The sequence below is a fragment of the Sorghum bicolor genome, chromosome 1 (assembly GCF_000003195.3).
Source record: "Sorghum bicolor cultivar BTx623 chromosome 1, Sorghum_bicolor_NCBIv3, whole genome shotgun sequence".
Lineage (NCBI taxonomy): Eukaryota > Viridiplantae > Streptophyta > Magnoliopsida > Poales > Poaceae > Sorghum > Sorghum bicolor.
Window position 1 is genome coordinate 16,309,742 of NC_012870.2, and position 15,821 is coordinate 16,325,562.

The following is a 15,821-nucleotide window of genomic DNA, read 5'->3' on the forward strand; positions in this document are numbered from 1 at the left end:
TTTAATATATTACTAAAATGTCACTAGTATATATAATAAGTATAATCACATACTCTATGTATGTATGCATACTTAATATATATACTATTTCAAATGGTTTAGTACGATTCTACGTATACTTTATCGGGCCATGTACGCCATAAATCTAGAGATATTCAGATATATGTCTCAGTGGGCCGGAAAGGCCCGACAAGAGGATGCCGAACGTTTCTTCGGCCATGAAGGCCCAACCACGAGCGAACTTCGTAGACGCCGATATATATCGTATTTATCCTTCGTTTTAGGTTTCTTCCCCCGCCGCCGTCACCGCCGCTCAGATCTGGCGGAGACGCTCCCTGCTCCTCCAGTTCGCACGGAAGAAGATCGCTATCCCCACTGATCCGTCAACCATGAGCCGATCCTTAGTCCTTGCCCGTCCGCCTCTGTTGTACCCCGACGATCTGGATCCGCCTCCGGCTTCCATCCTCGTCGACCCGCGCGGCTACATCGACGACCGCACCAACGCCACCACCGCCGAAGGCGTCACAAGCAAAGGCAAGCGCATCAAGGTAACCTTCTGGATTGTTAACCCGCCGCGCTGCTCCTGCTTCACAGTCTACAGCCCGGATTTAGAGAAATCCGCGTTCGGCGGCATTCCCATGCTCCTCAGCACAGAAGACGACCTCGCCATGCTTCGCGTCCCGATCTGCCGTCTGGGTGGGGACGGTGTCGCGTGGAACAACGACCACTTTGTCTATCACGCCGGCGACGAGAATAAGCCTCCGTCGCTGGATTTGATCCCCAGGGATCCCGGTCGAGTCTTTGACGAAAACGTTGGCCTCCTGCGCTGCCGTGCTGGCGACATGTATTTCATTGCTATACTCTGCTGGGCATACTGCGTGGGAAAGTACGAACTGCACCTCTACAGCTCCAAGACAGAGACATGGAGCTGCAAGATGATGTACCTTGCTTCATTAGAGCAGAAGTTGCTCTACACCTACCCCAGCAAGGTGATCACTATTGGAGGGGAGCATGGGTCCATAGGTTGGGTTGACCTCTGGCGAGGCATCCTCGTATGCGACGTCCTCAAGGACAGCTCCGAGCTTCGCTACATCCCACTGCCACCTCCATTGGTGCCCAGGAAACTCAAGGGTCCTCCATTGTATGTTCGTGACATCATTGTTGTTGAAGGCTACATCAAGTACTTCGAGATGTGTTCACATATTGTCGGACCTGAAGCTTGGAAGGCAGTCACATGGGAAAGGAAGGATTCTTGGGATGAGTGGAAGAAGGACTGCGTGATTGAAGTTCCCAAGTACCCAGCACAGACCAACCCTGATCAGCAGGAGGCTGAAACCAAAACCCTACCAACCTTGAAGGGATTCTACTCAGGTTATCCAGCCCTGAGCCACCACGACAGTGGTGTTGTTTACATATTGGACAGACACGGCCTCGAGGACACAGACGTAACTGTGCTTGCAGTTGATATGAGGAAACAGACTCTAAAGGGTGTGGCTAATTGTTACTCTCCGAGGCCGCTGGGTTACAGTTCCGTCTACTTTGGAAGTGGGATCTCCAAACATCTGCTTTCCCCCAGGTAATGTTGTATTGTAGACTCATTATGTGTATGCTTATGTCTCAGGCTTACATACACAACTTCTTACCTAGGTCTCGCATTTGGAACTGCATATAAAGGCTACATTATGGTTCTAGCATGTATAGATACTAAATGCTGTTTTAAACACATCCATACTTGTGTTAATTATAATGTACGCCCTTTCATTTTATGGGGCAGTCACGAGTTTTATAATGTAATAATCCAGTAGTCTCCAACCAAGAATGAGCCTCACATAAAAATTATATTGTTGGATTCATACCTGAAAAGTAGTTTCTATTTGTTATTAACTTATGACTACATATTTTAGTGTTGTAGTGGAGTAGACACTAAAAGTCAGTCTAGCTTTGGAGAGCATGCTTAGTCAAACCATGCTGTATACTGCCTCCATCCCATAACAGTTGTCATTCTAGCCTTCTACACTTGTCTCAGATTAGGCCCTCTTTGGTAGGACTTTGGCTTCTCCAAAAACAGAAGCAAGGAAAATATGGGACTGTTTGGTTAGGTGGCTAATTCCTGACCAGGCCTGCTGGAGCTAAGATGAAGATGTTTGGTTCCCTGTTCTTAAGCCTTAGCCAGGCTAGAGCTCGCCGCCGTACAGGCCTTGGCCTGGCTCCCAGAGAATGGACATGGGATCCGTTTTTCTGGGGCCAGGCTTGGGCCAGCTCACTCGTGAAGTCTTTCCCGATTCCTGTCACCCCCTCTGCTCTCCTTTTGCTCGCCTCCTCTGCTCGTGAAGTCAGTGCCTTGTGGAGTCCTCCGCCACACTTCTCCTCGCCCTCTCTCTCCCTGTTGCTGTTGGCCAAGCAGAAGCACGCGGCGGTGGGGGAGCACGGCGACGTGACTGTGGGTCCGACGAGCTCTGCCAGGAACATGGCCAGCAAGGCCCGCGCACTGCAGCGGTAGGCCTTGAAGAGCAGCTTCATGTGCGCCGGGGACGGGGAGGATGGGTTCGAGGCAGGGGACTCGTGCACAGGCACTTCGAGCATGGACGCGGGTGGCATTGGACGCGACATGGTGTGGAAGTTGAGCTCAGGTCATGGGCGCGGCGGGTGGAGGTGGCGCAGCGGACGCCATGGGCGCATCGGAGGCTAACAGCATAGAGGTCAACGCCCGGAAACCGCGACACAACTGCTTTGTTGGTTATCCAAAGCACACACACGAACGCTGCGGGCTGCTCAGCTCCATCAGGCAGCAGCTTTGGTCCGCTCGCTAGCTCCAGCTTGCAGCAGATCGTGTGTCCGTGCCATTAGCATTGCTACTTCCATGGCCCACCACAAGCAGGGGCAAAGGCAGAGAGAGAGAGAGAGAGAGAGAGAGAGAGAGAGAGGGGGGGGGGGGAGGGAGGGAGGGAGGTAGAGAGAGAGATGCCCAGCACCTGTTCAATAGAATGCTGCAAAGAGGGTAATCTTACCAGGCTCAAAATGTGGTGATCCTATACAAACCAAAGCAAGCAGCCAAACAAACTCTCATAGAAACGAGACCAAGGATAGAAGTCCAACCAATCACACATGTTGGCCTACTAAAGACAGGCCTAACTTGACCAGGCTCCGATCGTAGGCAGGCTCCAATTAAGCCAAGAAACCAAACAGACCCTATATGTTTCAGTGGCTTTGGCTTCTAGGCCCAAAACAACTTTAGCTTCAATGCTTTTGGCTTCGGTTCCGTTCCTGTGCGTGCTTGTTCAGTAGGGCTTCTAGTTAAGCTGGTGGAGAAGCCCCTACAAAAGCCATACATCTCCTCGTTCCCTGTGCACCACACCTTTTTCACTCCTTAATCCCTGTGTCCAGAGCTAGAATGAAAACTAATATGGCATGGATGGATTGCTATTTTATAATGTGAAGATTCAGTTCTATGTATTAAGTTTATCTTAAAATGAGGAGTTCAAGTCTGACCACCAAATACCATCCTTATATTCATTAGATGGTATTCAAATTGATTGTAATATTCTTTACTTAGGTCTCTGTCCTCAAATTTTCTGTGCTGTAACTTGTTCCTGTTATCGATCAGACCGATGCAAAATTTGCAATCACAAAGCAACACTTCTTGCACATAATCATATTAGTTAGATAATTGTTCTGCTATTACGGCATGTTGTAGTTAGATAATCTACTTTGCTCATCTTCTTGCTGTCATTTGAACTAAAAATATTTCCATCAAACAGAAATTAAGCACAATTACTGAGTTGTCTAGAACTACCAATTTGTGAGCCTGCTTCTTTGTGGTCTGTTCTGAATTTACTACTGTTCAATTTAAACTGATTTTGTACCAGAGCAGATTTTGTTAAATAATATACACTGTTTTACAGAGGGAACGCTGCTACTGAACCAAGTAAGCACAAAACTCTGCAATTTGGCAATCAAGGAGGTCCAAGGAAGAATGTGCAATCTGAGATGAGTTCTAAAAAGTTGATGGAACACACTGCAAGTGTAGAGGAAGACGATGCCGTCGTAACCAAGCTGACAACCTAGAAGTTCCTGTGAAGAATGATATCAACTGAACTCCTAAGCTTATGGAAGAAGCCACGAGTTTAGAGAAAGACAGGAAGTAAGGTGTGCAAGGAATTCTTGCGGTGGAACAAATGACTAGTTCTGTGTGTGGTCTAGAGGCTTGTTATGGTATAATGCACCCGAAATCAGAAGCTAGATGCTGTCTGTATTCTGTTTCTTTATCCTCGTACCAACATTGTCTTCTGTTTGCTCTATTGGAAGTCGACAACTATGCCAACGCTTAAACTTATCTGCTTACGTCATCAGTTCATCTTGGTTGGGTGCGAATGAAGGGAATGTTCATGCGGGGTGAATCCATAAAAGAATAGAAATTTCACTGCTTTTTGCCCTCTTTATCACTGCTACCATGCTTATCCCTTGAGTAGCCGGCTACCAAGCTTAGTTGTGATCAGTAACTAGTTTTACTATAATAAGGCCTTGTTTACTTCCAAATTTTTTTGCAAAATATGAATAGTAGTACTTTCGTTTGTATTTGACAAATATTGTCCAATTATGGACTAACTAGACTCAAAAGATTCGTCTTGCCAATTCTGATCAAATTATGCAGTTAGTTTTTATTTTTATCTATATTTAATACTCTATGCATACGTTTAAAGATTCGATGTGACGGGAAATCTGAAAATTTTTGAAAAATTTTTGAGGAACTAAATAAGAAGTCCATAGTATCTCTCTCACTAATAGAACGAATTAACGAAACATAGTAATTCCTGAATGGACGATGTCTGTGGACAGTGTATTTGAGAAGAGAGCTCATCGCCCAGTCAGATCATCCAAGCTGTAGCTAATTGATCTTCTCGATTTCATTACAGTGCTTGCCTATGAAAATATAACTAACAAAGAATCTAATGATACTTGGTTGGTACCAAAAATATTATTATTTTACTATATAAATTTGGTCAAACTTGAAAAACTTTGACTCTCCAAGATTCTTGGAATAACTTATAATTTGGAACGGAGGGAGTACAAAAGCATAGAATCTCAGCTAAGCGCTGTAAACGAGATATTTGCTATTATAGCAACCACACATTCAGTCTAGACATGCCAGAGATTAAGTTTGTTTTTATAATTAAGGATTAAGGCCTTGTTTAGATTCAAAATTTTTTTGGATTTTGACACTGTAGCACTTTTGTTTTTATTTGACAAACATTGTCCAATTATGGAGTAACTAGGCTTAAAAGATTTGTATCGTGATTTACAGATAAACTGTGTAATTAGTTATCTTTTTTATCTATATTTAATGTTCCATGTATGTGCCGCAAGATTTGATGTGATGGGAAATCTTGTAAAGTTTTGGGTTTTTGGGTGCATCTAAACAAGGCCTAAAGCATTCTGCCCAGCCATACGCCAGACACTAGTTTTCTTTTGAATTTTCTCCAATCCAAATTGGGCCTAATCATGTGTGGGCCTGGCCCGTTCCATCTCCAGCCTAGCAGTCACGACTCCTGCAGGACGACATAGTGCTGGAGCTCATCCATTGTGCCTCAATGCTGGTATTCCCCAGCTTGACTTTGACGCTCTCCAGTGAAGCGTGAATGCCGGCGCGGGACTTCCTCGGCTTGACTTCCATCCCCTCTAGAGAGGCTTGAATGGCGGCGTGGAGCAGGAGCGCTGTAGCGGCATGACTTCCCATGTCGGCGTGAGGACCGGTCGGGCCATCGGGGAGCTGTGGGTGCGGCGTGGCGCGGTGCCGCCTGGTGCGGGAGGGGCTGCGGCATGACGCTTGAACCTCCGCGTGGGAAAAGTGAAAAATCTCTGAATTCTGAGGTTGTAGGGGTAGGGGAGGCACAGTTACCATACTAACCTTCCACTCATAAGATTAATTAGAGATTAAAGATATCTACCTACAAGGTATGAAGATTTCTGTTAAAAATGGCAAGTCAACACTTCTGTTATAAAGATATCTACCTACTTGGCTTTATGATGAACCTTTATGCAGTATTTCCCCTGATCTTTTTAAACTTTGCAATCAGAAGGAGATTACTGTTTCCCAGGTGGTCAGCGATGAAATACACTGAACTGTTATACATAGGGTAACTTGTCTTTCCATGCCGTTCCCATTTCATTTACTGTCTTCTGAAGAATATTCTTGATTTGTTTGTTGGAAGTCTCTGCTTGGCCACTTGTCTGAGGATGATAGGGGGTAGCGACGTTGTGACGGATTCCATGTTTTGATAGATATTGCTTGAAGCGTTTGTCGATGAAGTGTGCTCCTCCATCACTTATCACTACTCTGGGGACTCCAAATCTTGGAAATATAATTTCTTCAAACATCCTCTTTGAACTGACGTTGTCGGCATGCTTGCAAGGTAATGCCTCTACCCACTTGGAGACATAGTCAGCTGCCACCAAGATGTACTCACACTTCTTTGATGGAGGAAATGGACCCATGTAGTCTATTCCCCAGACATCAAAGAGCTCAATCTGAAGGTTGTTGGTGAGTGGCATTGCATCCCTTGTATTTATGTTTCCGTGCCTTTGACATGGCCCACATCTTCTGATATATTGCTTCGTGTCTTCATACATTGTAGGCCAGTAGAATCCACACTGCCAGATCTTTGAATGTGTACGGAATGCTCCATAGTGACCTCCATATGGTGATGAATGACATCTGTCGATGATCTTCCATCCTTCCTCAGTGGTCACACATCTCCTGAGTAAGCCATCAGAGCATACTCGGAAGAGGTATGGCTCATCCCATATATGTGAACGACTTTCTTGAATAAGCTTCTTCTTGTTTGCTCCTGGTGGTACATACCCTGAAACCATAAAATTAACAATATCTGCATACCAGGGGTCAGACCTGTTAATCCCGTAGAGCATGTCGTCCCGGAGTGAATCATTGATGGGGGTTTCCTGTGGACTCTTAAAATACATTCTAGACAAGTGATCAGCAACAGAATTTTCTACTCCCTTTTTATCTTTTATTTCTAAGTCAAATTCTTGGAGTAATAAGATCCATCTAATCAGGCGAGGTTTAGCATCTTTTTTAGTGAGCAAATATTTTAGTGCAGCATGATCAGTGTAAACAATTATTTTAGCTCCAACTAAATAAGATCTAAATTTATCAATGGCAAAAACAACAGCCAGAAGCTCTTTTTCAGTGGTTGCATAGTTAAGTTGAGCTCCTGTCAAAGTTTTACTGGCATAAGCAATTGCATGATGCTTCTTATTTTTAGTTTATCCCAATACTGCCCCTACAGCATAATCACTGGCATCACACATAATTTCAAAAGGCAACGACCAATCAGGGGGTTGAATGATTGGTGCAGAGATGAGTGCTTTCTTTAATAAATTGAAAGATGTTAGACATGCATCATCAAATTCGAAAGGAGCATCCTTGGCTAGCAAAAGAGTAAGTGGTCTAGCAATGAATGAAAAATCTTTTATGAATCTACGATAAAAACCAGCATGGCCAAGAAAGCTTCGAATTCCTTTTATATTCGCAGGTGGAGGTAGTTGTTCAATTACTTCAATTTTAGCCTTGTCTACCTCAATTCCTCTTTCAGACACTAAGTGTCCCAGCACTATTTCTTCCCTAACCATAAAATGACATTTTTCCCAATTAAGGATTAAGTGCTTTTCTTCACATCTTTGCAAAACCTTGTCTAAGTTTTCAAGACAACTATCAAAAGTTTTTCCATAAACAGAGAAATCATCCATGAAAACTTCCATAATCTCTTCAATCATATCAGAAAATATAGACATCATGCATCTTTGAAAAGAAGTTGGTGCATTACATAACCCAAAAGACATTCTACGATAAGCATAAGTTCCATATGGGCATGTAAAAGTGGTTTTGCTTTGATCATCAGGATGGATCGGGATTTGATGATACCCTGAATATCCATCTAAGAAACAGAAGAACGAATGGTTTGCTAATCGCTCTAGCATCTCATCTATGAAAGGTAAAGGAAAGTGATCTTTTCTCGTGGCTTTTTTTAGTTTTCTATAGTCTATGCACATCCGCCATCCTGTGATGGTGCGTTGCGGAATTAGCTCATTCTTTTCATTCATAATAACAGTCATGCCTCCCTTTTTAGGCACAACTTGCACTGGGCTTACCCACTCACTGTGCGGCATAGGATATATAATCCCTGCATGCAGCAACTTTATAACTTCCTTTTTAACTACCTCTCTCATAGTGTTGTTAAGTCTACATTGGGGTTCTCAAGAGGGTGAAACAGAAGGATCTGTCGGAATACGATGGGTACAAATCATAGGACTGATTCCTGTAAGATCTTGAAATGAGTAGCCGAAAACTGAGTGATGTTTCTCAAGAATGGTCATTAATCGCAGAGTTTGATCCTGAGTGAGTTTATCGCTAATGATCATAGGGAACTCTGGATTATTGTTTAGGAAAGCATATGTAAGACCGGGTGGTAAAGTTTTAAGCTCTATGGGGGTCTAGGTGTTTCTGCAAACTCATCTAAGGGTTCAGGCTCAGAAGGTTTGTCTTCTTCTTCTGTGAAGAAAGGAGTTTCGTCTTCTAAGTCTGGTTCATCTAAAAGCTCTAGAGATGCAGCCTTTACTTCCTCCATAGGATCAGGCAAAAGATATGATTCGGCCTCATTGTTTAAGGAGTGTGAAATTGTTATCGGGAATTTAAAAGTTTTTCCAAAAGAAATGTGTAGCTTTCCAGTATGACCTTCATAAAGGAGTCTTCTAAAAGGTTGTCCTATCAACAGGTCAAAGTCCCATGTATCAAAGATATAGAAGTTCAAATGAACCATGGAGCCTTCTACCGTAAGAGGTAGGACATTAATAATTCCAAGACTGGGGACCAATCGTCCCGAAGATTCCTTTGTGACCTTTGTTGTGGGGGTTAAGACAATATTTTTAATTAGTTTAAGTGCAAAAGATTCAGACATGATGTTGATCCCCACAACAGGATTATAATGAGCATTAAATCGATCAGAATTATAAGCACAGCGTATAGTTATAGAGGGTGTGTCCACACGGATCACATCAGAGGAAAGCTCTGATTCCTCCAACCATTCGCTACTCATGACTGAGATAAGCTCTCTTAATTGATATTCACTTGGTAAATAAATGCTAAATTGGCCGTTTTGGGGTTTGTCAATAGAATGGTAGTTTGAAATATTTCCAAAATCGGCAAAAAGATCGGATTCTATATCCAACATGAAGTCCGGTGGTGGAATTTCTTCCTCTTGTGGCTCAGAACTTGGGATAGCTAAAGTAGATGAAGAATTTGGCAAAGTGTCTACTTCGGCTTTGTAGGTTTCATCATGAAGGGTATTATTCATCTCAGCTTCTAGGATTCTATCTAGGATCACTCTAGCTTCATCAGCAGGGATGCGAAAGAAAGAACCTCTAGACATTGTGTGTAGCATTTGTTTGTTATTTTTCTGAAGACCTCAAAAGAAGTGAAATAAAAGAACAGGGTACAAAAGATTAAGGTTTGGACTAGATTCTAAAAGATCAGAAAAATGTTTCCAGGATTTTCCCAAAGTTTCATTATCTTTTTGTTTAAAAGATAGGACTTCGAGTCTAAGGTCGGCTATACGGTCGAGGGAATAGAAATCTAGACAAAAGTTGGCTCGTAAAACTCCCCATTCACCTTGTTGTTGACTTACCTTCTGACTGTACCATTGTCTAGCTTCTCCCCTTAAGGAAAAAGGAAAAAGCTTCCAACGTAAAGTTTTATCAGAAATGCCTTCAATGCGAAGACAATCACATGTTTGTTCAAAATCTCTAATATGAAGGTAAGGGTTTTCGTCTTTCTTTCCCGAAAAAGATAGGTTTTGAATCATGGCAATCAACCTAGAACTTAACTTATACTGGGATGTTTGGATAGGCTGTGATGATTCCCATGGTAAAAGGTCAGTTACTGAAGGGATCGCAGATTCATGGATCGATTTAGAATTTTGGTTTTCCATATGGTAAGAGTAAAGAAAATAAATACAGAATATAAAAGATAAGAAAAGATAAAAGTATAGATACAAGCTAGTAGTAAGACGCAGGTTATCTCAGCAACCGTCTTTCTCCCCGGCAACGGCGCCAAAAATGCTTGTTGATATTTGGGAACGCAATAAGGAATTGATCCGCAAGCGCACGGATATCGGTGAGCACTTCACCCGGGAAATTATCCAGAGTATCGTATTTATTTTTTTACCACTAGGAGAAAGAGTGCATCTGACTAACCGGTCTATTACTACAAACCCTTTAGGCACAAAGAATGTCTTTCGATGTGAGTGATAAATAGAGAAGACTGCAACCGTAGTCTCCTTCTAACCTTGGTAAGGATGATCTACTGTTCTAATGGGGAGGCTAACGGAATCTAGACACCACAAAGGATGTTCAACCTGCACCTATAACCCTATCCTTCCTGCTAACGAGATATGGTCTGCAAAGGTAACTCGGAATTGTCACGTTCCTCACTACTACCACGGTCCAGCTAGTCAGGGAATATCTATGAGTACCCCAGCCTAAACACCACGTTTACGCCAGCAATGATTACTCTAAACTCTACGCGAAGAGATTAAAGTAAACTCATAAACCATAAGAACAATAAAACAAGAACTTACTAGAATTTAGAAGTCGAAATACTGAAGAATCCTAGGAGCAAGCTTCGGGTTAGGAGAACTTGATCCCGCAGGTACAAGCTTGGAGTAGACATCGACAGGCCAGGCTTCCTCCAATCTACACCTCCACTCTATCTCTCTCAATCTAGTAGAAACTAGAAGATCTATTTCTACTTTACATTGGTTGCTAAGCCTAAAAAGAAATATTAATTAGAGAAGAGGTTTTCCTTCGAGGGCACCCCTCAATCTCTATGATAATTTCTTGTCTTCTCCAGGGGCCAGGGGGGTCTCCTTATATAGTCCTCCTCCTCTATGCGTTTTTGGGTCGGTAGGCGAGGTGGTACTATGTTTTCCTTGATCCAATAGGTCGGTTGAACATCCCGTGCGAAGAGAGTCCCAATTGACATCCAGCAGGGGTCGGGCGCCCAGGTCACCAGGGCGGGCGCCCTGGGCCTGGCCCCTTTCGGCCTCTGTTTTCTTCCCGTGGCTTCTGGAGTCTTCTAGATGGTAGAAAATCGCGCGGTGCGTTGATATCTCTATGTAATCCTGACATGTGGGCCTTTCTTCCTTATTTCCTGATAACCCCCTGCAGAAATAGATAAACAACAAAACTCGTGGAATTCTGTCAGATCAAACCTTAATTCTAGGTGTTGGTTGCATATTGGTCCTTTTCCTTGTTTATTTGATAATTTAAATTGATACTTAAGAACTGTCAACAGTCACAACTTCCCCCATGGTGTCCAGAGGGGTTGACTAGGACATAGAAAAGGAGGCTGCAGCGCGAAAGACGAGAAGAGCTAAGCAAGGGCGAGAACTCTGGCCAGTCTGGGGATCAGCAACAACCGGATCCTAAGGGGAAAGGGTCATCAGCAGATGTTAACATGGTATTTATGTTGCCGATGGAGTTCCTTGCGCCATCCAGTGATGATGAGGAGTTGGAGTTTTCGGACCAGATAGCTCAATTGGCTCTGGATCCGATGACAGCTATCTTTGAAAAGCCTGCCGACAATGAAAGGCAACATCTTAAAGCTCTGTTTGTTAAAGGAAGAGTTGATGGTCAGCCAATGACCAAGATATTAATTGATGGTGGAGCTGCTATCAACATCATGTCGTATACAGTCTATCGGAAGCTTGGAAAAGGAGATCAAGATTTGACAAAGACCGATATGATGCTGAAAGACTTTGAAGGAAATGTGTCTCCGGTTAAGGGGGCAATTTGCGTTGAGTTGACCAACAGCAGCAAAACCTTGCCGACAACCTTCTTTGTGATCAGTGGAAAAGGTGCTTATAATTTGCTGCTAGGGAGAGACTGGATTCATGCCAATTGTTGCATCCCATCTACAATGCACCAGTGCTTGCTTCAGTGGGTAGGTGACAAGATTGAGGTTGTCCCGAGAGATTTTTCCTATGTCATCGCATCGGCAGAAGCAGATACCTATGAGAGGACTAGGTGTATCTCGGGAGAGATTTGGGAGAAGGATTTCCTCAAAGTTGTCGATTATGAAATTCCACCAATCCAAGCAGTCGGTTCTGATGAGGACGTCAGAAGCAGCTGAAAGAAGTGCATCGGTGGATCCTCAGCATCAGATTACTGGTGCCGATGCCAAAGGAAAAGGTTTGATCCAGGAAGGAACTAGCTCAAGAAGGCTTCCCCGATCTGGCATTGTGATAACTCATAGAAGGCATCGAGAGACTTGGCAGCAACGTGAAGATCGGTATCGGCATCAACAAGAAGATTATCGCCGGGAAGAAGAGAGGCATCGACAGGAGTGGAATCGGCATAAAGATCACTGGAACTGCCCGTTCTTTATCCATTGCTGGGAGCAGAACATTAAATTGCCCACTGTTAGAGATTGCCCTAAATATAGTGGTTATGATCGGTATGATAGACCTGATCGGCAGTATCAGAATGATGATCGGCGATTTAATGGGCCGATTAGGGGGAGAGCTTCAGTTCATGATCGGCTGGGGGGTAGACTCAGTGTGCATGATAGACTTGGTGATCGTGTCGGGTATTTTCCCAGGAACCAGGAGGAGCTTGAAGAGATGGCCAATGCATGAGTTCCCGATGAGTTCATATTTTGTAGGGATGCTAATACTTATCGGGTGGAGTCAAGGGAAAGTCATCGCCCATCGGCAAGGCAGCCACAACTTCCTCCATGGTGTCCAGAGGGATTGACTAGGACACAGAAAAGAAGGCTGCAGCGCAAAAGACGAGAAGATTTGAGCAAGGGAGAAAATTCTGGCAAGTCTGGAGATCAGCAGCAACCGGATCCTAAGGGAAAAGGGCCATCAACAGATGTTAACATGGTGTTTATGTTGCCAATGGAGTTCCTTGCGCCGTCCAGTGATGATGAGGAGCTGGATTTTTCTGACTAGATAGCTCAGTTGGCTCTGGATCCGATGACGGCTATCCTTGAAAAGCCTGCTGACAATGAAAGACAACATCTTAAGGCTCTATTCGTCAAAGGAAGAGTTGATGGGCAGCCGATGACCAAAATATTGGTTGATGGTGGGGCTGCTATCAACATTATGCCGTATGCAGTCTATCGGAAGCTTGGGAAAGGAGATCAAGATCTAACCAAGACCGATATGATGTTAAAGGACTTTGAAGGAAATGTATCTCCGGTTAAGGGTGCAATATGCGTTGAGCTGACTATCGGCAGTAAGACCTTGCCGACAACTTTCTTCATAATTAGTGGAAAGGGTGCTTACAATCTGCTACTCGGGAGAGATTGGATTCATGCCAATTGTTGCATGCCATCAACAATGCACCAATGCTTGGTTCAGTGGGTAGGCGACAAGATTGAGATTGTCCCAGGAGATTCTTCTTATGTCATTGCATCGACAGAGGCTGATACTTATGAAAGGACCAGGTGTATCTCGGGAGAAATTTGGAAAAATGATTTCCTCAAAGTTGCCGATTATGAAATTCCACCGATCCAAGCAGTCGGTTCTGATGAAGAGTTCTAATAGATAGGTTCACCGATGATAGAAAATTAGGCCAGGGGTTCACATCAGCCGACGATTTAGTAGAGGTAGATATAGGTAGTGGAGATAAGCCTAGACCTACTTTTATTAGTGCTAAGTTAAATTCTGAGTGTAAGCAACAGTTAACCGATCTGTTAAAGGAGTATAAAGATTGCTTTGCTTGGGATTATACTGAGATGCCTGGTTTAGACCGATCTATTGTTGAACATCGGTTGCCTATCAAGTCTGGATTTCAGCCACATCAGCAGCCAGCTCGCCGATGTAATCCTAATATTCTTCCTGATATTAAGGCCGAGATAACTAAACTTATTGAAGCTAAATTTATTCGGCAATGTCGGTATGCCGAGTGGATTTCCAATGTCGTTCCAGTTTACAAGAAAAATGGAAAACTTCGAGTCTGCATTGATTTCAGGAATCTTAACAAAGCTACGCCGATGGATGGTTACCCAATGCCAGTTGCCGATTTGCTAGTTGATGCTGCGGCTGGACATCAGATCATAAGTTTCATGGATGGCAATGCAGGATATAATCAGATATTCATGGCTGAGGAAGATATTCCAAAGACTGCATTTAGATTTCCTGGTCATGTTGGATTGTTTGAGTGGATAGTCATGACCTTTGGATTGAAAAATGCTGGTGCTACCTATCAAAGGGCTATGAATTTTATCTTCCATGAGTTCATCGGCAAGCTGGTAGAAATTTACATTGATGATGTGGTGGTTAAGCCTGGGGGTTTCACAAAGCATCTTGCCGATTCTCAAAAGGTGTTGGAATGCACAAGGAAACATGGTTTAAAAATGAATCCTAATAAGTGTGCAATCGGTGTATCGGCAGGGCAATTTCTTGGTTTCATGGTGCATCGGAGTGGAATTGAAATTAGTAGACGATCTATTGATGCTATCAATAAGATAGTTGCCCCTACCAACAAAACTGAACTCCAATCGTTGATCAACAAGGTAAATTTTATCAGGCGGTTTATATCTAATTTGTTTGGTAAAATTTGTGCTTTCAGTACTTTGCTTAAATTGAAAGCCGATCAAGAGTTTATATGGGAAGAAGAGCGACAGTTGGCCTTGAATGAAATCAAGAATTATTTGACAAATCCTCCAGTCTTGATTCCACCGCAGCAAGGGAAGCCCTTTAGATTATATTTGTCTACCGATGGAATGGTCATCGGTTCGGCTTTGATTCAAGAATTTGAAGGGAAGGAGTGTGTGATTTACTATTTAAGTAGAAGATTGATTGATGCTGAGACCAGGTATTCGGCCACTGAAAAATTATGTTTATGCCTATATTTTTCTTGCACTAAGTTGAGACACTATTTGCTATCGGCCGAATGCACTCTTATATGCAAAGATGATGTAGTCTGATATATGCTATCTATGCCGATTATGAGTGGTAGAATCGGTAAGTGGATTTTGGCACTGTCGGAATTTGATCTACGTTACGAGTCAGCTAAAGCAGTTAAAGGGCAAATTATGGCCGATTTTGTGACTCAACATCGCGGTGTAGTGGAGACTTTGGAAATTGTGCCTTGGACACTCTTCTTTGATGGATCCACGTGTGACCGGGGGCAGGAATCGGCATAGTATTAATTTCCCCTCAGGGAAGGAAATATGAGTTCTCTTTGCCGATTGTTGCCACGTCAACGAATAATCAAGCTGAGTATCAAGCTTTGATCAAGAGGTTGGAATTGTTAAAAGAAGTTCGTGCTGATGCTGTTGAAATCTTTAGGGATTCTATGCTAGTTATAAATCAGTTGGCTAGAAATTATGAATGCCGAAGCGAGGTCCTGATAACTTATTACGAAAAAGGTGTACAACTATTAAGGGAATTCAAAGATTTCCGATTAGAACATGTTCCTCAGTTACATAATGAGGAGGCAAATCGGTTAGCTCAGCATGCCTCGGGATATCAACCCATACTGAACACGTTATCGGCAATCGGTGCCGATGATTGGAGAAAGGAGATTATTGATTATTTAAGAGATCCATCTAAGAAGGTTAAGAGGCGTATCCGGTTTCAAGTGACCAAGTATGTGCTCCTTGAGGATGAGTTGTATTATCGAACTATAGATGGAGTTCTTCTCAAATGTTTAGGTAATGATGAAGCTAAAAGTTTGATGGGTGAAATCCATGAAGCAGTGTGTGGAGCACATCAGTCGGCTTTTAAGATGAAATGGAT

The 15,821-nt window shown here is 43.3% G+C and overlaps 1 protein-coding gene across 1 annotated transcript; it reads left to right on the top strand.

The window, feature by feature from the left end:
* Nucleotides 273-4,375, top strand: LOC110431722. The gene is made up of 2 exons (XM_021451152.1): nucleotides 273-1,576; nucleotides 3,903-4,375. The coding sequence occupies exons 1-2, from the start codon at nucleotides 390-392 to the stop codon at nucleotides 4,063-4,065; spliced, it is 1,350 nt and encodes a 449-aa protein (XP_021306827.1). The 5' UTR covers nucleotides 273-389; the 3' UTR covers nucleotides 4,066-4,375.